The sequence below is a fragment of the Motacilla alba genome, chromosome 1A (assembly GCF_015832195.1).
Source record: "Motacilla alba alba isolate MOTALB_02 chromosome 1A, Motacilla_alba_V1.0_pri, whole genome shotgun sequence".
NCBI classification, from domain to species: Eukaryota; Metazoa; Chordata; class Aves; order Passeriformes; family Motacillidae; genus Motacilla; species Motacilla alba.
Window position 1 is genome coordinate 14540679 of NC_052031.1, and position 27800 is coordinate 14568478.

At 40.6% G+C, this 27800-nt stretch overlaps 1 protein-coding gene across 2 annotated transcripts; it reads left to right on the forward strand.

The window, feature by feature from the left end:
- ERGIC2 (ERGIC and golgi 2) lies at positions 1–23628 on the forward strand. Of its 2 annotated transcripts, none has more exons than XM_038154538.1 (14): positions 1–87; positions 5052–5197; positions 8012–8120; positions 9629–9675; positions 10659–10729; positions 11296–11336; positions 12052–12153; positions 13612–13707; positions 14471–14526; positions 15485–15583; positions 16733–16830; positions 20135–20297; positions 21161–21240; positions 22012–23628. In XM_038154538.1, exons 2-14 carry the CDS (start codon positions 5092–5094, stop codon positions 22075–22077), a joined length of 1134 nt encoding a protein of 377 aa, XP_038010466.1. In that variant the 5' UTR covers positions 1–87; positions 5052–5091; the 3' UTR covers positions 22078–23628. The 2 variants fall into 2 exon arrangements, with proteins under 2 accessions (XP_038010466.1, XP_038010465.1); XM_038154537.1 differs by lacking the exon at positions 1–87 and adding an exon at positions 2776–2916 and having other exon boundaries at positions 22012–23479.
- The last annotated feature ends 4172 nt before the right edge of the window (positions 23629–27800 follow it).

A 27800-nucleotide genomic window follows, 5' to 3' on the forward strand; every position in this document is an offset into this window, starting at 1 on the left:
GTTCATCTCCATATTCGCTCTTTTGCACCTGTTTCCTTTGCCCCTCCTGCTCCTTCCTAAATGCCACCTCGGTGCCTCCACGTTCCGGTAAAGCGGCTGCTCTCTCTCTGAATCCCTGCCTCGCCTCGCTCCCTGCAGGCGCTCCTGGCCGATCCCACTCGTGCTATCCAGCCTTTCCCTCGCCCTTTCGCGCTAACAAAATGCTTTTTCAGCTGTCGTGAACCACCTGTGCAGGCAACTGTAGCAGAAAATGATGGGGGTTTGTGTGTAGTCTCGACCTGCTTTATTCAGGTTTTGATTTTAGTTTGTATATCCTGGACATGGTTTCTAGCTTTTTAACTAATGCTGAAGTGTGTTGAAGCGCAGGTGGGCATATCTGTGCATGTTTACATTTGTTTCTCTTGTTTGGTCTACTACCGTCCTCTTTGTTATTGTCTTTGATATCAATATTCTTCATAGCCCATACTCCTGTGGATTTTTTTTTCTGTCCTACGTAATTTGTGGTTTGATAAACCATACGGGTATGAGATGTGGTTTCCTCTCTTTGCACACATCAAGGGACTTCATAAATCACCAGTGTTAAGAAGTGCTGGGGGTTTTGGGAAGACAGTTGTATTTTTGCATAGGTGGCTGCATTTAAGTCTGGGGGTGCTTTGGGATCTTGTTAAATTCTGAACTGAATCAAACGTGTAAAGCAGCAGCTGAGGGGCAGCCTGTTGGCATACCTGCATGGTTTGCTCTTGGCAGCTGAATTTCTTCCTCCTTGTCAGGCTCCCTGAGGTTATTTGGCAGATACTTATGGGCTGCCACGACTTAGGCGTGTTCAGGAGAGCAGAAAACGCACGGGTGTAAGGAAAGGAGCATGGTTTGAACTGGAGTAGTCTGGTGCTTGATGGGTGCAGTGCAATTACTGTTGTGTATCTTTAGCACAGTGTGGTCACAGCATGGTGTTAGTGTAATGGACAGTGTTATCACTATATAAATTTTCTCTGATTTTCCTAAATTCAGATTTTTTTTCCCCTGTGTTCTTCCTCATAAAACCTCATGGAGACATTTGGAGTTATGAATAAGAGTATAGTGGTGCAAAGCTCCAAGCAGTTTTGTCCCATGCCACTTCCCTGTAAGAGGCATCTCAGAGTGATGTTGAGCACTAAGGCTGAGCCCATGTTTGTCTGTGAGCAGATGAGATTGTTTGTCTGTGAAAACATCTGTTGAGTGTCGCTGCTGCACAGCTAATAATCAGATCTATCAGTTTCGCCTTCCAAGCCTCAGTGCCGAAAGCATTTTGAGGGAAAATAGGGCTTAGCCAGAAAAATCCCTGGCTGCTGAATTATACCCTAGGACCTAGGCATGTCAAAGTAAGAGATTTATGTGCCTAAAGCTGCTTGCTCTTTCTGAGATGAGGGAACAAATGTACAATAAACATATTTTTAGCCTAGTTATTTATCTCTTGTAATATCATACTTCCCCCTCCTCTTTTTTTTTTTGACTGTCTGATCCAGTTGTTATTATAGTTCCTAAAATGATGGAAATAGACTGATCACAATTCAGCAAGAACACCGACATGTTGCTGCATTTTGTTTCCTTCCTTCCTGCCTATCCCTAAAAAGCAAAAAATACTCTGAATCTGTTCATACTCCTTTCTTATTTCAGGTTTCTTTTATTCTCAAATGCTGTAGACACCCAAAGAGTTGTTTAATTCAAATTGTGTAAACTTTGGCCTGCTATTGAAACTCTTTTGTCATTGATCTACTTTTTCCTCTAAACCATTAAAAAGAGCAAATCTGAATTACTGCTGTGGAATTCACTACTATTTGTGTTTCTATGGTGTGGGTTTTATTTGCTTGCCTCATTATCAAAAACCCTGGAGTCTTCAGTCTCTTTTTTTCAGATCTATGAAGATAAATGTCTGGTATGATTTTTGTAAAAAAACCTTATATTGAGCAATTTAAAAAATCATTTTGATATAATCTAAAATCTTATTGCTCCCTGGAAGATATTGGGTGAGCTCCCTTTTTGGCTGTGTCTAAGTTGGGTCAGCTTCTTGTGGGCAGGGTGGCAGTAGCATGATGTGACTTGCTAGGACTGTAAGGAAAAATCTGGAGATAAACTAATGCTGCAGTTATTAAGGCATAAAGCTTGTGGAGAGGCAGTGCCTGTTAGTTAATTCCACTAGCACAGGAAAAAGGACTGAGATTTTGGGTATATGTGAGCCCTCTTAATTTTTTCACTTCAAGTCTGAAGACTGGCATGTGAGCTTAAAATCCTTCCTTCCCCATTGTTATAGGCCACTGTCTTAAAGCCTTTTCCTTCTTAATCCAAGATGCTGCCTCTTTTCAAACGCTGCCTGCTTCTATATCCATAGTGGCCAAACCCGTATTAACACTGCAAGCCGCGTGCCAGCCCTTAATCACTTTGCTTTGGAAGGTACTTGTCATCCATCGCTTTAAAACATCACTAGATACCTCGCACGGTCACAGATTCTCTGGAGCAGCACGTCCGGCTGGCACTGCCATGCCCGGGAGCCCACGCGCCTGGGCGGGACGGCCCGTGCAGGGAGCCCTGCGAGCGGCGTGGGCCGCACTCCCTGCGGCCCCGGAGGCTCAGCCCGCGGCTGCTGCCGGCGGCGCTCCCGGCCCGGCCCGGCCCGGCCCGGTCCCCGCGCGCCGGCTCCCGCTCGTCCCGGGCTGCGGCGGCGGGCGCATGCCCGGCGGCTGCGAGCATGCGCGCAGGGGCGGGCGGGGCGCTCCGCCGCTCCCGTCGGCCCGCGGCTCCCGCCGGGCGTCGGCGGCGGAGCGAGCCCGCCCCGGCCCGCGGTGCCATGCTCAGCGGGGCGGGCGCCGGGCAGCGCGTTGCGGCTCGTCTCCCCCGTCCGGCCTCGCCCGCGGCGCTGGGCAGCGGCGGCAGAAGCGAGAGGTAGGGGAGGGCGGGGGCGCGGCCTGTCCCGTCCCGCGGCTGCCGGTGCGTGGCGGCGGCGGGGAGCGCCCGCGGCCCGCACAGGTGTGTGGGCTCCGAGCTGGCGGCCGGCGCCTCCCTCAGCGTGAGGAGCCGGCCCGAGCCGCCGGCAGGGGTTCAGGCGTGGGTCCGCCCCGCGCCCGTGGGAGCGGGTGTTGGGACGCGCCGCAGCGGCTTCGCTGCCAAGTTGTCTGGGGGAAAGTGGCCGAACCCCTCAGCTGGGAATGAGTTGCGTTGCTTCGAGCAGGCCTCTGGTCTTAAGTGGCATTTGTGCTGTGCTTTGTCCCTTATTTATCCTGAATGATAATACTAGTATTGTTTCTTAACGCAGTCGGCTCTTGGATTCATAATACCTTACTTTCATAGCAATGGACTCCGTATTTTTGGTGTGTCTCTAGTACATGTGTAGAGATGGGCAGGGGAGAGGCATCAGGTCTCTATCTGGCTTGGTAGCTGAAAGTGAGTCTGTGTGGGATTAAAGAAACCAGTGAACAGATTGCATATTTCTAGCTGGATTGCAAAAATCCACATACTTACCGATGCAGGGTGATTTAGAAAGTTGTTTAGTAAAGTGCTCTCAAATTCCCTGTGTTTATCTTGTACCTCTTTACGGTGTGCTCACACACATGTGATAGCAGGGAAGATAATGCAGAAGATGAAAGGGTGCTATGTTGGCTTCCTTGCTACATGAATAGGATAACAGGCAAACCCTGCTGGTGTTTTCTCTGTGCTAACTAATGTTATGACTTCAGTTGTGCCCAAGCAGCTGCTTTGCCATATCAGTGCTTCTTGATTATTTTTTTTAATGCTGTATAACTAAAAGCCTGATCCAGCACTTATCTTCTCTGCCCACTCCAACTGGGGTTTCTTTGAATCCTGTGCAACACACACGGTACCATATTGTTGATCTCTGCAGCCTGACCAAGTGCAGAGTCTGTGTCTGAAGTCAATTTGTTTAGTGAGAAAGTTGCAGGCATAGATGATTTTTCTTGTGTGAACTCTCATTTCCAGTAGAGCCTATTGCTTTGTTATTATGTGGTACAAAGCCTGCTCAGCACCAGGAAGGGGCAGAGCAGGGAACAGATCTTGAGTAATTTCACTAGGACATGCCAGAGTCTTGATGTTCTCTTGAAACAGGGTAGATGAGTTCAAAGATTTTTCTACAAGGTGATGATGAGAGCTGTCTCATGTGTTGGCAGTGTAGGTTAGCTTGCCCACCTTATAGTGTTTAAATAAGGGACAATAAGATGTCATAATCTCAGAATACAGTAAATGCATGATGGTTTTCATAGCTTCAGAAATTCAGGGTGAAGTTCTGCAGTTCCCCAGAAGAAAAACAACAGTGTCAACTTGTTAAAACTTGCAGTGTATTGGCAGGACCAGGCTGTGAGCATATTTGCATGATTTGGAAATGGTTTTAGACAGTATTTCTAGGGCAAGCTGCTTTTCTCAGCATCTTGCTGCTTAACATGACTCCAAGCAGAGATCATATCATGTACAGGCATTATTCTGAAGGATGGAGGTAGGATTTGATGCATGACTTGCTCTGGGAGGTATTTTTATAGAGGAGAAAAATGGTCGTTTTATGATGGTAATATTCTACACCTGTAAAAATGCAAATGCACCTTTTTTTATTCTTTAAGATATAGTTTGTGTCCACATTGGCTGAAAGTAGGAGCCCAGAGCTGTCTGACATCCTCTGAAGTTTATGCAGCCTATTAAATATTTCCTCCTAAGTCAGTGACTTCTGTGCACTGTCATGTCATGTCTGTTTAGCAAATTTATTTCAGGACTGAGTTTGAATTTTTTTTTTTTTTTTTACTTAAAATGTGGTTGATTCACTACAAAATAGAACTTAATTGAGAAAGAAATTAATAATAATTAAGTGGTGAATATGCTGGATGTGGCTGGACTGCAAGCAGCAGTATCCAGGCCAATCTTAACAATTTTCTTGAAGTAAGACTGACCATCCAGTTGTCTAGTGTTTTTTGAAAACATATTTCTGGGGTTTGAATGGCCTAATTATGCTTTATGTTAAAGCCAGTCAGTTTATGCAATCTTACTTGTGTCTTTTAATCAATTTACTCTCACATTAGAGGGAATATATGAAGGAGGAGGTGGAGGAGTGTGCTGAAGATGAGGCGACTGAATCGGAAGAAGACCTTGAATTTGATGAAAGAATTGGATGCCTTTCCAAAGGTTCCTGAAAGCTATGTGGAGACTTCAGCGAGTGGAGGCACAGGTAGGCCTTGTTGAGATGCTGATACTGATAGAAACTTCAGCATGAGGAAGACAGGCGTCTTGGCTAGTCCTTGAAACTAGCTAAACTAGCTGAATTTTGGCTAGTCCTTGAAACTAGCTAAAATTGGTTTCTTGAATGCTTTGCTGGACTGACTGAGCTTATCCCTTCAAGTAAAGACATAGTATCTTATGGAAACTGATGCATCCATCACTCATCTGAAGTGAGATTTTTGTATAAAGCTGGTAAGACTGAACCCAGTGGTTAGAATAAAAGGTTAGAAATAAAAACTTCTAACCAGTTGCAACTGGAAGTGCGCTGTGCCAAGGCTCTAATAAAACTTTCTCATTTGTTGTCTCATCAAGCTCTTTTCTTGGTGTCAGGTTTCTGGGTGAGACTGAGTGAGGGTGACCTGAAATGATGGTGGGATTCAACACTCTGCTTTTGCAAAAGTAGAAAAATACTCTCCAGAGACAGATAAGTTGAGCATTAGGATGAAGAGGAGTTTTATAAATCTTTTCTCTTGAAGGTGTACTAGATTTTAAGAGTAAGGAAAGCCCTTTGAAGAACTAGACACTTTAATCCAGGACATGTGCTTGTACTTTTTCTATTAGTCACTTGAGCTTTTCTGGAAAAGCTGGAGCTGTAAAAAAGACCTTTCTTTATCTATCTGATCATAAAATTGTGCCTTTAAGTTGAGCTGAGTTAGAGGTAGCCTGATCTGAAAATAGTGACTTCATCTCTTGAACTGTTGGAGTTATTTGCAGATAGGAAACTGCTAGCACTTAGAAGTAGAGGACAAAGATCTCTTTCCTATGTGATTATGCCTGAAACTCAGTTGAATGAAAAGTTGAGGAAGCAATTGCAACCTACAGATAAGTCTTTGAAATTGTTATGCTATTTATAGTGTAGAAATAAAGAGAAGGTGATATGTTACTTTGCTGTTTCCTTAAGTGCACTGTTAATAATTAAAGGATTACTGTATATTAAATAATCTCTAAGAAGTGTTTAAATAATTCTTTGTTAATGTTAGTCCCGGTTCCTGAGGAAACAAGTATATTGTTTCTATGTTGTAATTTGCATTAAAACACCAAATGCTTAAAGAGTTCTTTTTTGTAGTACAGCACCATCTCTCATGAGACCTTTGCTTTGGCGAATGGTGCCTTAAAGATTTCTCAACACCAGAAGTGACTTTAACATTCTTTGGTTTTATCCCAGTAGCCTTATAAATGACCACATAGGATCCTCTTTTTCTGTGCCATTGTGAAATCTGAATATAGTATTCCTGTTTCATTCAGAATTAAAGTGTCAGGCTTACTTTCTAATGTGATAGGGTTCTAAAACATGCCAAGTATTCTCAGACTTTCATGGCCTTCAAACCCATTGCAAAAGAAGTACCGGTCTCTCAGACAGGCTGAGACTCCAGCTCTGGGGCTGGGAGACCCTTCAGGAAAGAAAATTCTACAAGATTTTTTTTTTCCTGTTCAGATCCACACATATGTTTGCTCAGAGTGATCCAGAAAGCTGCTGTGGCTCTTACTGTGTTCCTGTGACTCTGGATAGCCAATATGGCTCCAGCTTTCCTATTGTTGCATAGCCAGGGTGAGCCTGGCCTACTGGTTCTAGAAGGAAATTGAGAGCCAGAATAATTAACTGATTAGTGCAGTTGACATGAAGGATTTCACATGTGTGGTTGTTACATAGTGTCAGCTGAAAGCTAGAACTGGAAACATTGCTGATCGATGCAACAGTCAATTCCTTCCTGATCCCCAAGGACGGTGCCTTCATTCTCTGCTCCCAACTCTGGCTTGGGGACCACTCTGTGGGGAGTTGAAGCCGATCAACAGTGAGCTTGTTTTTTCTCGAGTTGCCCTTCATGGATTCCACAGAAATATTCCACGGAGTGTAAATGAAAAAACCTACAGTGCCAATAAGCTGTACAGATTGCTACTATGCTCCATAGCTGAAGTGTTTTCAAGCTTATGAAAGCCATGATTTAATAAAGGGGGCATAGCAGGTGCTTCTGTGCATCTATTACTGTGTTTCTGACTGTGCAGCAGGGTGATCTTCCCCTTGCACTGTACAGCTTTGCAAATGTGATGAGTAGGCTGCCTTGGACATACGGGAAGCACATGTTCCGCTAAAATACACCAATTAGTTTTCATCCTAAAAATAATTTCAAGTTCTTCACTTATTGGTGGAATGGATAGCTGCCTGTTCCTTGTTGCCAGCGGGAGACATGTTTGAAATATTGGGGTGGGAGTCATGACTATGCAGCTATACACAAGTAATATAAAGTATCTTATTTCTGTTTACTGCTAGCTTATTGAGTCTAAAACTTGATATTAAAAAATTGTTATAAAAATTTAACTTGTAGACAAGTGGAGACTTGAAGGAATTTCAAGAGGCACTACCTTCTTCTTTCATGTCAGAAGTTAGGATTGAGTTTTCCTAGACCATCCCTGACAGTGATTTGTGTGTTTTATATGTGAAGGATGATCTAGCCTGTTCTTAGATTTTCCATACAGGAATTTCACAGCCTCCTAATCATTCCAGTATTTGACTGTACTTAAAAAGTACAGTCAAAGTACTTTCTTGATGCAATGGTGGGACTTACTCTTTTCCACTCCTGTCTGAAAACAAATACTATCATTATGAAAACAACTTTCTTGCAGGTTTTGGGTTTTTAAATCAAAGATACCAGTGTTGTACTGGTAAATGCTCAACTTCTGGAATTGTTAGAATTTTGTTCTCCTTATGTTTCTGAAGAATATTTCTCACAGTCTGAATTTCCAATTTTTTTTTTTCTCTGACCAGTTTCTCTGATAGCATTTACAACGATAGCTTTCCTGACTATAATGGAGTTCATGGTGTACCGGGACACATGGATGAAATATGAATATGAAGTAGACAAGGATTTTACTAGGTAACATTATTTGTTATAATTCTTTTTAAAATGTTAGTTGCCTGCATTTCAGGAAAGAATAGATTGAAAATGTTCATGTGACTTGAAAGCAATTCATAATTGAAATTGCAAATTAAATATTGCAGGGATTTGATTTTTCATGTGTTCATTGTTTTGGGGCTTTTTCTTCTATGTAATCTATGCATAAGATGAATTGACATCTCTGCAATGAAGAAGTCAGAGTAGTGTAGGTTTGTTATTGAAGGAGCTCCCTTAGGAATTACTTGGTAACAATTCAGAGAACATTGTAAGATGTTACTCTGCCCCAGGTACGTAAATCGGCCCACTGTGGCTCGAGGCTTTCTCCAGTTCATGTGGTTAGTATGTTGCCATTTTACTTTGTGCTGCTGGAGGTGAGCCTGAGCACTCAGGACTTTGATGATATTGTCTAGAGGTTGCTACTAATTTTGTCTGCAGATACAGCCCCCCTGAAGATGTGTTTGCCCTTGGTTTCATGTGCCTGTCAGAACTTGCTTGCCTTTCTTCCAGAGCTGGTCAGGCACCCGTGAGTCCCTGTGCAGTTAATGCAGATTTTGTGTCCTGAACACCTTTAAATGTTATGTGTGTCTGTGTCAAGGTTTGACACTGGCACCCACGAACTGAACTATTTGAAACTGAACTGAAATACCTTTAAGAGCCATTTGCGTAGTTGCTGTGGTAACAGGCTAAAGATACATGTATTAATTGGATGTCTTGCACGTCAGAAATAAATAAGGTTTCTGTAATGAAAATCAAAAAAGGAAAAATTTGAAGGAGCTGCATCAAAAACTCAAATGATAGTAAATCCATTTAGACAGCTGGGATTTCACATTTAGGTCTTTGCTAAAGTAGGTTATATCCCAAGTGAAGCTATCACATGGGAAGGGTAGTCTAACAGACTGTTAGGGGATTTGGGGTATGTCCTACAGATTCCCCAGTTTGATTGTGGGCTAATCACTCAGCCTGTGGTTCTTCACAGTTTGAACCAATGGAGACTGGGATAATTTTAACTGCTTTTCTCCTCTCTACTGACCCTGTCTGACCCAAGTTGAGCCAGTGTTGAATCCCTTGCTTATGTAATTTGCTTGAGGTTAGCTAAGTCCTGGAGGAAGCTCCCTGAGAATAGAACTGTGTGACTGTAGTGAGGGAGTTTATTCCTTATAGTATAAATTACTTTTGTGAAGCTAACAGGAAAACCAATGGGAAATGCCCAGAATATTGGCAAAAACCTCTGCCCATTGGAAAACCAATGGGAAGTGCCCAGAATATTGGCAAACACCAAAAATCTGATCATGTGGCAATCTCTTAAGTTACAAGTGCTTTAACGTGCTCTAAAAATCCATGTTCCTTCACCCAAATTTTAAACAACTTTATATTTGTTAGTATAAATTTTGGTACTTGACTGTATTTCTGCAAGTAGTCTGAGATTTTTTTCTTGATACTTGTACTCAGTATAACTTAATGGATTTTTGCCTTTTTTTTCTTTACAGTAAATTAAGGATCAATATTGATATTACAGTTGCCATGAGGTGTCAATGTAAGTATTTAATCTAAGAAAGTTTTTAAACACTTTAAGCCTCTTCAGAGAGCACACTTGCTCCCAATATAGTTGAACATTGTTCAGAATATTTTATCAGTGTAATTTCTTCTGATCTTAATGGCATGTAGGGATCTTGATGGCAGATGACTCATTGAAGGAATTAGTAAGAAATATAAAGAAGAATATCTGTGCCATCTCATTCTTATCTTGCAGAACCTTGCCTTGTCTGTTAGCAGGAATGGGATCTGTTGTTCAGTCTCTCATTAGCTGAAATATTCTAAAAGGTCATTGTGAGACACAAATCAGCAGCAGGAATCTATAACAATTTCTCTTTATTTATGAACTTGGGATATATTAAGCTGGTCTGCTGTTTAACAGTACTGAAACCATCACGTAATTTCATCCTGCTTGTGCACAGAAGAGGGATACCTTCCTTATTAAAGGCAATAGTTAGTATTATTTTGACATAATTTATGTAATGAACTTTAGTTGTGTTCAGTCTTGCTTGTCCTGGACTGAGAGAAGAGAGAATATTACTTCTACCAGGAATGCAAGCAAATTTTCAGAACGCACTTCTGTTGCCTAGCTTAAACCTTGCATAAATTGGAATTAGCATTAATTGTATGTCAGTGGGTTTTTTTTGTTACTTTTTGCAAATAAACTTTTATCCACTGATTTGACTAGTCTTGGTCTCTGTTCAGTGCTTGTCAAACAGGAGAGAATATTTATGCACAGCAGATCCTAGAAAGCTTGGATGTGTGGTTCATACAGCTTCTCTGTAGGTGTTAGATCAGTGAGAAAATACTGCAGATCTGAAGAGTTTTTGGTCAATGTCCATCAGCTGATACTGAAGGTTAAATAGGTTGGAGGAACAATAACATATGCTGAAGTTTATCACTGTGAAACTTCATTTCAGCTTCAATTTTTTTGCTTGTCCTTGATCATCTGTGTGACTTAGTATTTCTCCTTATTTAAAATAGATGTGGGGGCTGATGTTCTGGATTTAGCAGAAACAATGGTTGCCTCTGCAGATGGGTTAATCTATGAACCAGTAAGTTGATTCTGACCTTTTTATTCAAAAATTGAATTCCTCTTGGTGTAAAGCACTTCTGGGCTGGTTTGCTTGCTTGTGTTTTTTTTTTCTCTACCAGCCTCTTAGAAGAACATCCCATAGTTGATCTCTTTTGGCAATAGCTTCTGGGTACATTCGAACATTAATTGCAGTTGAATTTACTGTGTACATTTGTGTTAACCAATATTTGGGTTTGAACTTGGTGAACATATGTTACTAGTGATCCTGTAATGCTGATGAAGCATAGCAGGTCTGGTAGCTTGCCTTTAGTGCTTCGTGTGGGATGAGCCTAGAAATATGCAATCTGCACCTGGAGCCTTGTCTTTCAAACATTGCTCCTTTGCAATTCTGGGTGGGAAGGGACAGAACCTTTTATACTTGAGCACAAAATGTATTATTTAAACTGCAAAGCCCTTTCATAAACCACTGTGTGGTACCAAGTGTGAAGTTGATTATAGCTCTATACCCACACCCTAATTCTCTTCTGGGTTTCATGTAAGGGATGCATTCTGTGTGTTTTATTAGATGTGTTATTTTTGTTTCAGGTACCATTTGAGCTCACCCCACAACAAAAAGAATTGCAAAGGTAAAGCACTGAGAGGCGTGTTTATAGTTTGTATTATTTGTACTGGAAGTGACTTTGAAGTACACCAGAGGTACACGACACAACTCTGCCTTGAGTCTAATACCTTCTGCTTGTAATTTAAGAATGCAAACCTGCAAAAAGATACTAGGTTACTTTGCTTTCCTCGTTATTTAAGATCTCTGTTATGGAAAAAGAAAATTGCTTTAGGACTTAACTGTTCAATGGAGTCATGCAGTTGCAAGCCAAGATGTGTGGACTCTCAGCTTCTGTTTCCAAATAAATGCTTGATAGCACAAGTTAAAGTCACAGAATCAAATGTGTAAAATTTATCTAAATGTCAGAGCTGAGCCATTGTAATAAATTGGCACATTCTTGCAAAAACAAATTCATTATTTCCTATAACTTAATTGACACACTGTTTATCACTTTAATATCTCTGTGTTGTGTGTGCCCACTATAGTGATAATCTCGTAATAGTTCTGAAGCTTATTTGGGGATCTGGCTAGATTTAGTATTTTGGTAGTACCCTGCTGTGAACACTTGAGCTTTAAATTCTGTATAAAATACTATTCCCGAAGTTTAATGTAGTGCTTTATTACTGTAGTCAACTTTGCTAAATTCCTGACTTGCCACCTGCAATTGAAGCCATTGATGAATTGTGAAGCTAGATTTTGTTTTATTTTTGCATGCTTTTACACTTGTCTCTAATCTTTAGGATGCTGCAACTAATTCAGAGTAGGCTGCAGGAAGAACACTCTCTTCAAGATGTGATATTCAAAAGTGCATTTAAAAGTGCTTCTACAGCACTGCCACCACGGTAAGAAAAGCTGGGATTTTGTAAAATTATTGCCCTTTCCTCCAACCCTGTGAATTAGACTTAACATTTTATTGTGGTTATGCTTCCACTCTACCCCCAGAAGACAAGGTTGTAAGAAAAGATCTTGTTGCTTTTTAATGAATTTTAAAATATTGTACTTGATACTTGCTTTGGAGAGCTGTTGTTTTATGAAAACCTCTGGAATTTCCAAACTGGAGAAGGTTTCCAGGTTTTGTGGTGTGCTTACATGTACATATATAGACATGAGTAAATATATGCACACACCTTTTTATTCCATGTGGTTTGATGCCTCATTCTTAATGGAAATTAGTAATGCCAGAGCAATAGTAAACAAGAGTATTTTTTTAAAACAACCTTTTTGTCTACAGCTTTTGAAAGTAGTGCTGTTATTTCCTGTGTCATAATGCTTCATAATTTTAAAAGAATCAACCTTTGAATACACATGTGTTTTATTAGTTAATTCCTGTGTCTAAGATAACACTTTTAAGATTGTGTGGAGAAAGTATGCTGTTGACACTTAATTCTAGCTACTCAGAAATGTTAAGAGATTAGTGCATAGAATGTTTGGTCTGCTGAATCTAGATGCTATTTGATTTTATTTTTCCCCCTAAGGGAAAAGCACTTTCTGCATGAAAGCTGAAATTCTCTCTGCTTAGAAACAGCGCTAAACAGAAAGATACTGAATAAAACAAAGCAAACACCAAAGCCGCCATACACACTTCCTGTGTTGTAATCTCCCTTCTGAGGATCAAATGTGTTCCTCCTTCCTAAGGCAAGCATCAAAAAATGGCTCAAAAAATCTTTTTTTTTTCTCATTTGCTTGATGTCTTCAGATTAATTAAATCCTTCTGTGCCTCTATGTTGCTTGTTAATGCAGTATTTGAAATGGTATTTATGCTTGAGAGGTATTTTTAAAAAGTTGATTTTCATCTCCCTCTAAAGAGCAGATTTGGAAATAGATTTTGTTTTGTGGACATCACAACATAAGTAAGGAGTGGAAGCTTTTGTAAAGAATTAAGTTGAAAGCTCTTCTTGCTACAGTGCTGTTCATGTGACCAAAATGTATTTGGTTCTGTTCATGGTAGCATTAAAATTTTCCCAAGGAGCCATTTTTGATAGAAGAAAGTGGGAGAATATAAATCCCTGGGATGGTGAAATGTTCTCTGTTTACATGTTCAGATATCATAAGCTAGCCTTGTAGGCCAGATCTCTGAATACAAGTATGAATGAAAGCTCATTTGTTTTATCAAACTGACCTTTACTAGTTTCCCTCCCTTCCACCATCTCTGCTATAATTCCAGAGGAATGCAATAAGGACAGGTAAATGATGATGCTGTATCTTTATGCTAGGAAAAAGCTAAGCTAACTGTACTGCTGTTATTTCTACAAGACAGTGGATATTCTCAAGTACTTTCCATGTTGTTTTTATTTAAACAGGGAAGATAATTCATTACAGTCTCCAGATGCATGCAGAATTCACGGTCATCTCTATGTCAATAAAGTGGCAGGGAACTTTCACATAACTGTGGGCAAGTATGTTCTGTCCAATTCCTGAAAATAAAAAACCCCTTTACTTCTACATTCTATATATATAGTGCATGTATGTATATGTGTGTGTGCTTTTATGCTTCAGTTAATGACTGGATTTTATTGACCTTCCTGTGCTCATGCTTGGTATCTTTTCCTGTGTAATACCTATTCTTGCACTGTTAATTTTTTTCATAAATTGCCAAAACCATGCAGTGCATTGTTGCATGTAATGTAGTCATTATGAATTTCAGTGTTTTATAGGATGGAAACGTTTGAAAATTACTTTGTCAGAGAGCAAATACAGAGTGCGGTTAATTGCTTACTCATAGAACAAATATGGTCAAACTTTTGTTAGTCACTTAAGCAGTTCTGCAGCTTTTCAGATCATAGGACTTGGTGACTCTTCCAGAAGTGTCGTGACTTGATGAGCTCTTGATATTTCTAAAAATGCAAGACACTAGTTTTGTGTAAGAGGGTTTTTGTGAGTCCAAGATTCCTGACCTTACTGTTCAGTCTGTCTGTACTTGAAAGTGATAAAAATGTCATATTTAGGTTTTATAGATATACACAATAGATATCAGTCTTTAAAGCATACATATATATATATATATCCATGTATGTTAAATATACTTAAGCATATATATGTTATGTTATACATATGAGGATATGTACATATTTTATAAAGTATTTATTGAAATAGAGGAGGAAAGGTAATTTTTCTACACAGTCCTCTGTGGATTCATAAAACATTTGTTGCTTTCTTCAGGGCAATACCACACCCTCGAGGCCATGCACACTTGGCAGCCCTTGTAAGCCATGAGTGTAAGTTCCTTCTGTCATCTCCATACCAACATGATTCATTTCAGTCAGAGTGCTGTCTCCTAGTTCATGTTAGGTTGCTGTTTTAAAGGTGTTCTAGCTGTGCAATTGCATTGCAAAAACAGAGTGAAGAATATTCTTTGTAATGATCTGACTCCATAACAATTTGCTTTCACACATTTACCACTATTGGGATTATCTTTAGGTGTCTTCTGTAGTAATGATAACACTGGAATCTCAGATGTACTTTGGTGTAACATAGATACCATATGAAATTCCTGTATTTCAGTCCAGACTACCTCTTTCCTCAAAGACCTTGTTGAAAGGTTAAAAATTTCTAACCTTTTTCCTTAGAAACCTAATTTTTAGATTGTGAGTCTAAATATTAAAGGTGTGTTGCTGCCTTATTTAATGTGAAGCAAAGGTGACTTACTGTGAAAAATGAACTTGATTAAACCAGTTACAGTCAGTTAAGCCTCCAAATGTCTGCCCATGAGTTTATGTTAACACAACTTTAATGATTTTATACATTTTAAGTACCTGCCAAATAGGCAGTGTGAGGACTTGGCAGCTGCCTTATACTTCCTCTGTACATTTGATTTACTAAACTTTCGTCTTTTTAATGCAATTGCTTACAAGAAAATGAACTGTAGAACAATAGGGGTATTTGGCCAACTAGAAATTCTCTGTTATAAAATTATAACTCTGTTCAGCTCCACCATTGATTCAAATATAGTTACAATTTGGTTTAGAAACTCTTTTCTAGAAAAATTTAACTTTTTTGTTAAGTATTTTGGATTTGAGTTTTCTTTAAAGTGTGGGTGCATCAAATGATGTGTACAGTGGTTTTTGGTAAATGCATTAATTAGAATATTTCAGTGTTAGAAATGGGTGCATCTTTTTCTCTAAGTACAGAACCTCATAGTTTAAAAATGCTTCATTTCTCTATATTGTCTTTCAGCCTATAACTTCTCCCACAGAATAGATCATTTGTCATTTGGAGAGCTTATTCCAGGAATTATTAATCCGTTGGATGGAACAGAAAAAATTGCATCAGATCGTAAGTGTTGTGTGTTTAAAAAATCATCTTGTTTTGTTGAGTTTCCCAATAGTTGCATTTAAATTATTATCATTTCACATAAATGTTGGGATTGACAAGCAGCGTGTCAGGCTAAATTTGGTAGTGAGCAATGCACTGTTCAGTTACCTACATGATCTCTTAAATGTCATTTCTTTCTAATACCTGAACTGCTGTTCTGTGCTGTTTCGTTGGAGGTGATTTGTGGTTTTTTTCCAGGTTTGTTATGTTGAAGTTACACTATGTCTGGCCATATTGCAGAAGGATGTTACAGTGGAGAATCATAGATCTGATTGTTGTCATGATGGGGAAAAATAAGCCTGATTTGGTTTAAAAAATAGCACCAGAGTCTTGGATTCTATTCCTGTATTTGGTTTGTCCCTTCCAAAGTGTGTTTTGTGATGAAACAGGATGGGTTTGTGTAGCACTTTGTTCCCTCATGTATAAATAAAGGAGGGTAGTAACCTGCCTCATCTCACCACTGGCATTCCCTGTGAGGGTGAAGCCCAGAACCTTCTACAGCTGCTGTTGTCTCAAAGCCAGTCACTTCCTTGGCTCTTAGAGCCACAATGGTTTAGTGTAGCTGAAATAAATTGCTTCAGTCTATTGGTGTTTGTTCCCTTAGGGAATTACACTAAGAGCAAATGCATGAGCATGCTGATGGCTCTAGAGGAATTCTCTATAAGTGTAATGGAGAGAAAATCTGTAACCAGTTTAGAAGGGCTTCCAGCACTGTAGATACAATTCAATGGCCAAAATCTATTCTCACTACTTTGAGATTTGTATTCATCATGAAATATGTGACAGTGTGAAACTTGTTCTAGAGCCCTGGAAACACACTACTTGTGTGTTTCATTTAAAGCTTTGAGTAGCCTGACCTTAGTGAGTCTTTTCATTACATGGAAAAAATGTAAATTTCTGAGTATAAATGGGATATATGTCTTTTCCATGGAAACTAACTTTGTGCAGATGGTGCTGAAGCAGTTTTGGCAGTGCTGGCATTCCTTGAAGAATGTCCCTAGTGCAAGTGGCTTCACTGATTTATCATTTCTTGATTTATTTGTGAATATCTCGGGTGGCCTTTGACTCTGTTCCTGATTCAACAGTCTAAGATTTTTCTTTTTCTTCTAGACAATCAGATGTTCCAATATTTTATCACAGTTGTGCCAACCAAACTCCATACATACAAAATTTCAGCAGAAACTCATCAATTTTCAGTGACAGAAAGGGTAAGTAGAAGAAAGAAAAAAACCATAGAGATAAAAAATCTAAAAGTGATTGTTCATAGCAAAAGTTCAAATGTGAAAATAGTGCCATGGTTTTGAAAAGTACTGTAGCATGAAGAGACTCTTTGTAGAACATTCTAGTACACTAGATTTATTTGTAAATCGTACAGCAGTGATAGTAATAAAAAAATATATATGCTTGGTGACACGTGCAAACTTCTATTGACGTTTTGCATCTATAGATCTGGAGTCTGATATTAGAATTAATGGTAGACAGTAATTTCCACTTCACTGGAATAGTGGTGCTGGGGAAATCCTGCAAATTTCAGGTCTGTAACCTAGTGTGTAGCTTTACAAATATTTAATTCACCTTTAGCTTTTTATCCATCTGGGAAGCAAACAAACATGCAGCTTGCTTGAATATCCTGAACTTGGTTGTGGAGCGTAAGACACAGAAACAGGTAGTTTGTATGAAAAACTGATCACACAGTGTCTCAGCTGTCTTGTTTAACCTTTGTTGAACTATCAAATTTAATTATTCTCAAGACTAGAGAGCTTCCACTTCTGGGTTTTGAGAGGCTTTTAATTCTGAATCCATAACAAAGGTAGCTAATGCAGCTTAGTATATATCATAAAGTACTAATTTAAAGACTGCTGTGAGCAGGAAAAAAGCCTTGCGTTTACTGGCTAGATGCCTTATTTTCAGATACTGAACTCTATTTTCATCTTTTATTCAAAAGCCAAAGAAAGAAAAGTTTAATTAAAAATGACAGATAAAGTGAGAGGTGAGAAGAGAGCCTTGGGTTGAAAGAAAATGTGGGTATTAGTAGGATGGAAATTTACTGCATTACAGCTTGTGATGTTCTCCAAGGGAGAAGAATTTTTTATTTCCTCCAAATTCCATGTTGTGCTTCTGAAAAATATTGAGGTAGGGGAAGTAGAATAGAGGCCATGTCTTGATGTTCAACTTCAGACATGCAGGCCACTGAAGGGAAAGGTTTGCTCCAGAACTCATGACAGCTGGGCTAAGGAGAGAATGAAGAGGAATTCCATCATGCAGTATACTCCCACCTCCCGTTGTTTTAGCAATCTGTTTGTGTTTTCTCTGCACAATCTGCAACAGCTAAGGCATCCCTTAGACTTCTGTAAGCCACTCAACAGCTTGTCTTGTTGTTCCTTTTTTTCATCTTCAGTTTTTTTCTCTTCCTATGTAACAGTGCTTCTTTCAATTAACTGTCCAGTCTAAGTTAGCTCTTCAGTTTTTAGTGGGGATGTATTTCTATAAAAATTGCTACAACCACACGTTACTTTGGAGAAGATCCTGTAGATAATGGAGATAAAGTGTCCATTGTGTACTTGTTTGCTCTTGCTGCCTCAGTAGGCAACCCTGTTGCTTCCAAAGCTTATTTGTGTTTACTCTTAGGGAACCAAATACTTCTATTAGATGAGCTGAGAAAGGTTACTAGGAACAACAATTCACTGAACACCTTAGTGCTCTTATTTTGAAACAGTAAGCTCATATGCAGACATGGAAAAAGGTGGTCAGACAGCCATGGCTCAAACTGAAATGCAGTGAGATTTAATTGCCAGGGTTGGGCACATGGGGAAGCAGAGTTTGAGAGGTGTGGGCTGAAACTTCTCCACTGTTCTTGGTGGTTGAGATACTGTAGTTATTTTTGTTAAAAGGATTTAATTCCAGCAAGGCTTCACTGAGCTATCTGATGCAAGGTTAGTAGATTTTAGAAAGATTTTTAGAAGTTAAGTCTTCTGCAGCAGTAGAAGCTGGAAGCAGATCAAAATGGTTTGCAGAAAAAAAGAATTCTTTTAAGGGTGGAGTTTTGTATGTTCTATTTAACTTTATATTCTTTTTCCACCATTTGACCTCAAAAGACCAGTAAGGCTTAGGGAAATAACAGAGGAAAAGCAAACAAGAGTAGTTTTGTACTTTGCCTGTGGCAAGGTTCTGTTTAACTACCTTTAGTTTTCTCTTCCTTTTTAGTAGAACTGATCATCCATCTCCAAATGCTGACAGTTGTCATGCTTTAAAATATGAAAAGCACTTCCTACTGGTTTGTTTTATTTAACTACTGCAAAGTTTTTGGGACCTGTTATCATTACTGATACATTATTTTGGCATCCTTTTAATTTTTGTGTGGTAGCATAAAAAGCAGTATGGTTTTTGACAATGTTAGATAACTGTAGAAGTTGCTTAACCTGCATTTTCCAAAGTGTGTTCTGCTTTTTATTTTGTACCATATTCTGCGGGTTTTTTGAGCATAAACTGTTAAATATACAGAGAAAGGGAGCTGGGATACTGTTCAGTCCTGTTTGTCTTGTCTTTTTGGTTCTTACTTGCTTAGGCATGGCTGAGTTTGTCTTCAGTCCGTTATGTTCTTTCCTGCTGTCCTTACCTATTTTCAGCCAGACTTACCTGGCAGTGCATTTATCAGCACCTTTCACTAACAATAAAATGACAGCAGACTTTTGAAAGAAGCTTGTGTTGAGGTGTGTTCTGTCCTGAAACCTTTTTTAAAAAGTAGGCATTTATAGCAGCTACACTCTCCTCCTTGGTGTCTTTCAGTTTGAGAATTTGGCAAATGAAAAGAAACTAGAAATTTCTCAGATTAGAACTGAGGTGCCGGGTAGTCATAGTGAATTTGGGGTGTTTATTTATTTATTGAGGTGTATTTCTTGCTGTGTGACTGTTGTCTGATTTGATGTAACTGACAAAAAGTTTGAAAAGAGGCTTTTGCCAAGAAAGGTTGGCGCGAGTGTTCCTCAAAGTGCCTTCCAATCTGATATTCTATGATTTATATAAATCCTCTGGGGTCTCTGCCATTGCTAAGGCTGTTGAGCAAAGTAAATCTCATGAAGGTTTCACACTGAGGTAAGTGATTCATAGTGGCTGATAAAGTAGGAAGAGCTGTGGCAAGTATTAAACCAGTGCACTCTGCTGAGTTCACAGGCTAGGCCAAGACTGTGGCATTATCCTCATAGGTACCAACACCAATCCAGTTATAAAAATCCTGTTTAAAGGACCATGTGAGCAAGTCTTGAGAGAATAGTACCAAAGCACAATAGTGAATATTGATATGCAGCACAGCAGACCAGTGACCAGGAAAGTAAATTTTCAGTTCATGATGTTTGGCTTTCAGAAGGTACTGATCAAAGTGGCCTTGATACTCCTCAGTCTTCTGTTCATTCCTATCCTTGATTAAATAACTCACTGTCATCCCATCTTGTAAAACTGATTTTCTTGTGACTAATAACAAGTGTGACTAACAAGTGTTTCTGTCTTTTCTTTCAGGAAAGAGTAATTAATCATGCAGCTGGCAGCCATGGGGTGTCAGGAATATTCATGAAGTACGACATCAGTTCACTTATGGTGACAGTGACAGAAGAACACATGCCTTTTTGGCAGTTCTTAGTGAGGCTCTGTGGCATTATTGGTGGAATTTTTTCAACTACAGGTGATTATCAGTGCCTTCCTTCTCAAGTTCTATCACTTTTTTTTAATCATGGTGATTGCTATGGATGAGTTACAGGGAGTCCTATTAATAGGTTTAAGACAAAGTGCTCGTTTGTGTGCGTTGAAATGTGCCATGAAGGCTACTCAGTTTTGGTGTCCCAATATGGTATTTCTGGTGTTCTAAGGGCCATTTGTTTCCTTTTTGGTAACTATAGCAAAGTTAATTTACTTCTGGAAGAGCAAGGCTCTATCTGTCTATAGATACATAGATATCTGTGTATGTGTGTACACACACGCACATACTGATATTCCTTGTATTTCCTATTGTTGGGATCCAATAATTAAACCAGTGACAAAAGTTGAGATAAAATTTCCATCTGAAGTAATTGGGAAGATTTTCCTTGTCAATGTACTGCTGGATTTGCTTCATCAAAGAAAGTAAAGTAAGTTGAAAAGGCACAATTCACTTACTGGTCAAGACATAATAGAGAGTCTGGATTATGAGTTATTTCTTTCCTTGGCTCTCACTGGAAGAGAGCTCAGTAAAGAGGCTTCAAACTATGAGCTGCTTTTCAAAGTAGATATTTCTGTCCCACACAATGTATTTTCACCCATGAAAGCTGGCAGTGGGAATTAACATTTACTTGGTAGCTTTGCTTTCTTGATGCATTTCAGAATGTTAGAATTCTCGCCTGCCCTGCCTTTGATATATCTGTTCTTCATGTTAATTTCTCTTAATTATTTTATGTATGGGTTTACTGCACTGTGTCCTGTCTAAGTATGGTACATGGCTTTGTTGCAATGCTTCCATAAATAATACATTTTTACTACTGGTGACAATTTAAATCTTGTTTGATGTTGCAGGAATTTTACATGGCTTTGGAAGGTTTGTAGCAGAAATTATTTTTTGCCGTTTCAGACTGGGCTCTTACAGATCCACATCGGTAAGGAGAATTAAGTTTTTCTCTAAGTGATACAGCTGAGGATGGATGATAAGGACAACTTTGGGACTTGGTCCCAGTAGAATTTAAGATATTTGCAATAGACCCTCCCCTTGACATGCATATTAGCAGAGATTCAACAGCTTTTAAAAATAGCTGGAAAACTTAAAACATAAGGAAGCAGAGTTCTCTAACAAACTGAATTAATGCAGCTGTGTCTCTTAGATGTCTTACATTCTCTTCACTGTCCTTACTATATTCTTTTTATTTTCATATTGCTCAAAAAATTACATGTTTCTCAGGTCTGGTCGGTCTACCTGTCCTGGTTTTGGTTTCACATCTCCTTTTGCTTGGCCCACACACTGAAGAGGAGGCACTGTGTGCTGGAGGGGTTCAGTGGTGCTGCTTATTGTTCTGCAGGCTCCTGCCAAGCAGCATGAAAAAGCTGAGCCTTCACCTTTCCCTTCTTTAGGCAATAAGAGAATTGCTTCTCTAGCAGCTACTTGATTTTACATCACTTTTATTTTTTCCCATTTAAGCCTGTAGATACCTTTGAGACCTCTGCCTTTCTCTCAAATTTGATTGAAGTTTTCCAGCTGTGAGTGAGGAGAGAGGAAAGAAGGCAACCAAATTTGTGTAATATTTCTGTGAGAGGCCGGGTAAAAAGTATCCAGGAAATGCGCAAGGATAAAGAAATGCATGGTTTTGAGGAGGGAGAGTGGAGATTCTGTTTCTGGTCAAGCCATTAATAACACCTTGTTTTTCTTTCACCAGGTTCCCCTTCCTGATGGCCACACAAGCAACCACTTACCTCTAATTACAGAGAATAATACACATTAGCCTCCTGAGAAAATTTTTTTCTTCCTGCCTGATACAGACTTTTTTATAATAAAGAAAACATTGTGCAATATCCTGAGACAGTGCTGATGGGCAGCAAAAATTGGAGCCTTTACAAAAAAAAAACCAACCTCCAACAAAACAATTTGTGTAACTTTTTGTCTTTGAGTGCACGTGGAGACATAGGAAATTGTGAGACCAGTGAGGTGGATGATCTTCTGGAGAGCGAAGGAGTGCTGCTGCTAATGCAGTATTCGTGGTTGAGCTGAACGTCTTTTGTGGTGGCTGCCCGTGACCACTGAAGCATCTTAGTGATGCCTGGGGAGGCTGCAGGCCCCAAGGAGAAAAGAGTACAAGTGGGATGTGTGGAAGGGCTAGTAGCAGCCACAGAGCTGGAATTTCTTTTAAGTGTGCAAATGAGGGATTGGCTTTTCTTGGTTTTTTATAATGCTGGGGCTCAGGGCTAAGATGTCTTTCATACAGCTGGAGAGCAATCCTAGAAAATCCTGAAGAAGATGGGAACAAGAGAGTAAGTAAGGTGGAGCCCAAGCTGTGATGTTGGTCACAACAGCTGCCTTTGTGCAGCCCCACCATTCCTTAGTGGAAGAAACATGGAGCAGAGGAGTTCCTCTGTGTTTCCACACAGCACTGTGCCAGCACCGAGAGTGTCACTTCTGGCATTGGTGCAGAAGTGCTCAAGGACTCCAAGAATGCGTGCCAGCCTGGACAGCTTTTGGACTTGGAATAAGAAGCCCTTTAAGTAAGGCATTTGACTGTGCTCTTGATAGAAAGCAAGACTTCCTAGTAAAAAAGTCAGGAAATCTTTGTATGCCTCTTTCTTGGTAAAGAAATTGCTCTGATGCAATCTTTGTTGTAGCTGTGCTGCTCATGTGGGAGCCAAGGGAGCATCCACATCCTGGAAATGGAGAGGGGAAGAGAGAAGGGGGCAAGAAGCTGCCAGTTCAGGCTGGTTGGGAGGTCTGTTAGGCCAGGCACGGAGTGTGGAGCTGGTAGTAGGTGACTTCAGGGAATCTGAATCGTATTGCTGCAGACAGGTGATGAGACAGGATCTGCAGAACTAATCGATGCTGTTCATTAAGGTGTTTGTAAATTTAATGAAGAGAGCAATATTGTATTGTAAATAGGCTACTGAGAAAGAATGTTATTAATGCAAATGGTGCTTTGAGAAATGGAACATCATGTTACTGCTGAACTACTGGTATATACCTGTGGTTGAACAGTTACTTCACCAGTGTAAAAAATTATTAATATGATTCCTTCTCAGCAAAATTGATTTAAAAATATGTTAGAAGATGATGCTGATCCTGGCCTTACTCACCACGGAATTAATATTTTAATTAAGAGGACTAATTGCAGAAAAATAAAAATCTCTGTGGCATTGTCAGATTTTGCTGACTTTCATTAATGAACTTTCTAGGACATTTGATGATGTCTAGGACTTTGATGAGCTTAGTGTTAATAACACAGCTGATTTGCTATGCAAAGGGAAGGGCTTCCTAAAAAGAAATGAAATAGTAAATAAAATGTGGGAAATAAGGAAAGACTTTTGTTGAATTTGGCTATTGAGAAAAAAGTTCAAGGAAGCTGGGTCCTTGGGGATGACAGCCAGGTTTGAGGTTTTCTCTTTTGTGCTTTGTCTTTTTAACATTGATTAATCAAACTCCAGCAGCTTGAGAAACTCTTTGGTTCCCATTTCTCTTTGGCATTTCCTTCTGAGGTTTCTTTCCTACTTCTGCTGAGACTGGTTCTTCTTTGGGCTTTTCCTAACACTTGTTTCTTATCTGCCTGGAACAGACTGTACTGGTGGGAGAGACTGATCTCAATTGACTTTCTGTAGCAGAACTTTAAATGTTTTCTATTCTCACATAAAAGAGCCAAGCAGTTTTATGTGTCTTAAATCCTTGTGTGGCATATTCATGTTGTTTTATCTAAAAAAAGCTTGTGTGAGGGCTGGTTGCTGATGGAAGAAAATTTATGATCAGATGTGAGGTGCTGCATTGCAAAGTGAATGCAGGATCAGTTTGACCCTGTGCTGTTTGCTTTCTCTCCACAGCAGGTTTGGTAGTTGGAGCAGTACTGCTGACCCTGGTAGCATGTGTTGTCAGCACCTTAACCAGCAGGTGCAGGGAAGTCCTGGAGGAAATAATAGTTTATTGCAGGGACTTTCTTTTGGGTAACATTTATTTGCATTATACAAAAGTGAGTATAGGAAGAAAAAATGGAAGGAATGGGTGTCCCAAGGGAAACAGAAGCCCAGAGGTTTATGTGATGTGTGTTTTCTGAAAGGGGGATAGCAGATGAAAATACTTCTTTTGGGGTTAGGAAGGATGGTCAAAATTATGTGTTTTTATCCTTAGCTCTTACACGATGGTGAAGAGAGAGAGCCCAGGGGAAGACAGTTTTGACCTTTATCAGATTTGTTCACAGCACACCATTTGCACACTGGTGTGTGTCTGGCCAGCAGCTCTTCCCCACTGCTAGTGGGGTGGTTTGGGTTGTGTCCCGCTGCTGCCCTGCTCCCCCAGGGAGAGGCTGTGCTAGCAGAGCCCTGTCACCGTGCCTGCCTCTGAGACCTGGAGTGCTGTGCCTGTGTGGGGGTGTTCCCTGGGGCCCTTGAGTGCACCCCAGTGTTGTGGGAAGCTGGTGCCAGACCCAAGGGGTGGGGAGGAGATGGGAGCAGTGACAGTTTTATGGCTCAAGGGGAAGCACCAATCTGGGTTTTTAACAGAACAGACATCTTAGGCCATGTCACCTGCAAGCCCGCACCACACAGCATTGACAAGAAGTTACTATAAAATCTCTGGGTTATGACAATACTTCCTGGGTGTGTTTCAGAAAAGGTTTCTGATTAGAGAAAGGAAAAGGCAAGACTGTAGCCATCCCTGGCACTGCAGGAGTCCCTCAGTAAGGAGTTACTGCTTTATGGTACAGCAGAAGGTGGGATGAGATTTCAGTGTACAGGGAGGTTGTTGGGGCAGGTACCTGCTCTGTGGAGAGGGCAGCAAAAGCAAACTGGCAGGGCAGAGACAGGCTGTGATCAAAACCTGCGGCTGTGAGAGAGAACATCGGCAGAAAAATTGATCGTGAGCTGAGAGAAGGGGTAAATGAATGTAACTTACAATAATAATAGTGCTTCTAGGTGAGCGTGCTGTGCTCTTGAGTTGTGCGAGGGGCTGCGGTGGGTGTGGGTGGGCAGTGTGACAGGGAGGCTGTGGGAGTCAGGCTGGCATGGATGCCACTGCACTTCATGGCTGCCATCTTTCTTACCACCTCTTTTGTGCATTGGTGCCTACTGCAGGACACAGCACAAGAACACAGTGAAGTGGGTATAGGAATGGAAATTTCTCTACTTCAGGCTCTTTTCATTCTTTTCCCTGACTTTTCTAGCAGATGTTCTGGAACTCTTGCTAGTAGAGAGATGGGGAGGAAATGAATGTCTGTCTGTAGCTGGAAAGGGATTAGGTTAAGAGATGTAGCAGGCATTTTTTAAAAAAGCAAACCCAAGCTGCTTTCCCCTGAAATTCTCATCCTAGAAATAGGTAAGTAATTTGAAAGAGAATTCAGCTCTTTCCCTCTCAGAAGCTCTGTGGTGGGGACCTTTACTGCAGGTATGGGGCTCAGCCTTTCTCTGCAGCCGCTGCCTCTGTCTGGGGTGGCTGTTTGGGGTGTCCATGGCAGTACAGGGACATGTGCTGCTGAAATCAGTCCTGCATGGAACTGAGCAACGACCTTCCTTCCTGCCCTGTGCAGGATCTTTTTAAGCTTTTCAGGGACTGATTTGACAAACCAAGCCCTGAGTAGAGGGCGTAGTTGCTTAGGAAGGGTCAGAGGCAGATTATATTTGGTGTATAAATGCAGCTGTGATTGACTGAACAGACAAAACCAAGGTCAGGGAGGCAGCTGTTGCCTCGTCCTTTTGCTATTGAGTTCTCTGTGAGAGGATCTGTTGCTAAGGATGTCTTGTGTAATGATGCAGTGACCCTGAAGCAGGAGGGTCACATCTCCGGTGGCACTGATAATACTACAGCTCTTTGCTCCCTATTTCTTCAGAGGCAGCCAAATGCTGCAGCTTTCTTCTGGGGAGTTGGGAAAGGAGAACAGCTTGTTTGGGTATGCTTGCTAAGACCTCTGTTTTTAAAAGGCACCCCTGAAGCTGGGGTTTATTTGCACCTTCCTTATTCAGATTGGTGCAATGATACTTCTTGTAAAGAGTTTTTTTTTTTTTTTTTTCTGCCAGTGCTCAGTGAATGCAAATTATGTCTGATATTTGGTCTTGGCAGTGGACCTGCTAGTTAGAGAAAATGTCCATGCTTGCAATATAAAGTTAATATTTAGTAATTAATGCTTGAAGAAGCCTTAAGGGACTTTGCCTACTGCCTTTTGTGCACTGGCAAGGGTTTGATGGTGCAGGTCTGTCCACCTTGAACACTTTGCTAGAGCACTGGCATGCATTTGAGCTGACTTACTTAAAAGCATGTGAAATACTTCATATTTTGTGCCATAGCTTAGCATCATTTCCAAAGCATTTCTGGTTGCTGCTGGCCCAGGAGAAAGGCAGTGTTACCTTTCCCTGTCTTCCACAGGAGTTTTGTGAGAGCTAGTACATGAATTAATCAAAACATGAACCTTCAAGGCTGGGTAGTGCAGCCTCCCCTGGGTGAGAGCTGAAGGCGTGCTCTGAAAACATGTGTTTCTGTGGTGCTTCCACTTACCAAAATTCAAGCAAAATCTCATTGTGGCTTGGTTTGGGTTTGTTGGGGTTGGTTTGTTTGTTTTGCTTTGCATATATACATAGAAATATTCAGAGTTGCAGGACCAGTAATTTGATTTGTCAAAAATGAAACAGAAAGCCAGACTGGTTTGGGGTCAGGAGGACCCTGGTGTGGTTTGGGGACAAGAGGCCCTGACAAACAGCTGCTGGCCAGGGTGGCCAGCAAAGCAGATTTCAGATTCTTTCAGCAGGACCAGTTGCTCTGCAGCAGCTGCTTCTGAGTCCCTGCAGAGCCCAGGTGTTTGTGTCTCTTGCTGGGTTTAGCTGTAATAGCCATAAAAATGGAACTGAAAGGGTTTAGAGTTGTTGGGTTTTACCCCTTGAAAATTTTCCTGTAATTACAAGGTGAGAGTGTATTTTGCCATGATTGTCTCGTTGTAGAGTGCTCAGCACGTAGGACTATTTTGGAAAAAAAAAAAAAAGCAGGGGGAGCTGAGTTTTGACTCATGGATAACATTTGAAAATTACTGTTTACCAAAGCTTAATTTCCTGGCTGGTGGATGGTTATTAAATGTGACTGTGAACAACTGTGGCATTTAAACTGAGCTGGGCCACTGCACAGGGCAGGGTGGCCCCAGCCTTTGGCTCCACATGCATCTGCTGCTGCTGTTGCTGTGCTTCAGCTGGTAGTGTGGGCTCTAGTGGGCACCTCTCCTTGAAGTTTAGAAATTCGCTTTGCAAACTTTGAACTTCATTGGAGTAATAGGAAGCTCATTAAACCTTTACTTATGCATATGCGGTTTAACAGCATCCTTTGAGTTTCACTTGAACCTGATGGTGCTTGACTAATGCAAAGGAGTGGTCACTGTAGCAGTCTCTGGAGGCTTGTGGAGAGAGAAAATACTTTTTACACGGGCAACATCACCTGAGGGGGAATGGACTGGCTTTCAGTCCTCCTCCAGCAGCACCTGAACCCACCCTCTGCGTGGCAAAC

Bases quoted from the DNA above. Each gene is read 5' to 3' on its own strand.
- ERGIC2 (XM_038154538.1), top strand. From the start codon at position 5,092: ATGAGGCGACTGAATCGGAAGAAGACCTTGAATTTGATGAAAGAATTG. The intron at 9,676-10,658 runs GTAAGTATTTAA...TATTTAAAATAG, and splicing joins AGTTGCCATGAGGTGTCAAT to ATGTGGGGGCTGATGTTCTG. The intron at 20,298-21,160 runs GTGATTATCAGT...TTGATGTTGCAG, and splicing joins TGGAATTTTTTCAACTACAG to GAATTTTACATGGCTTTGGA.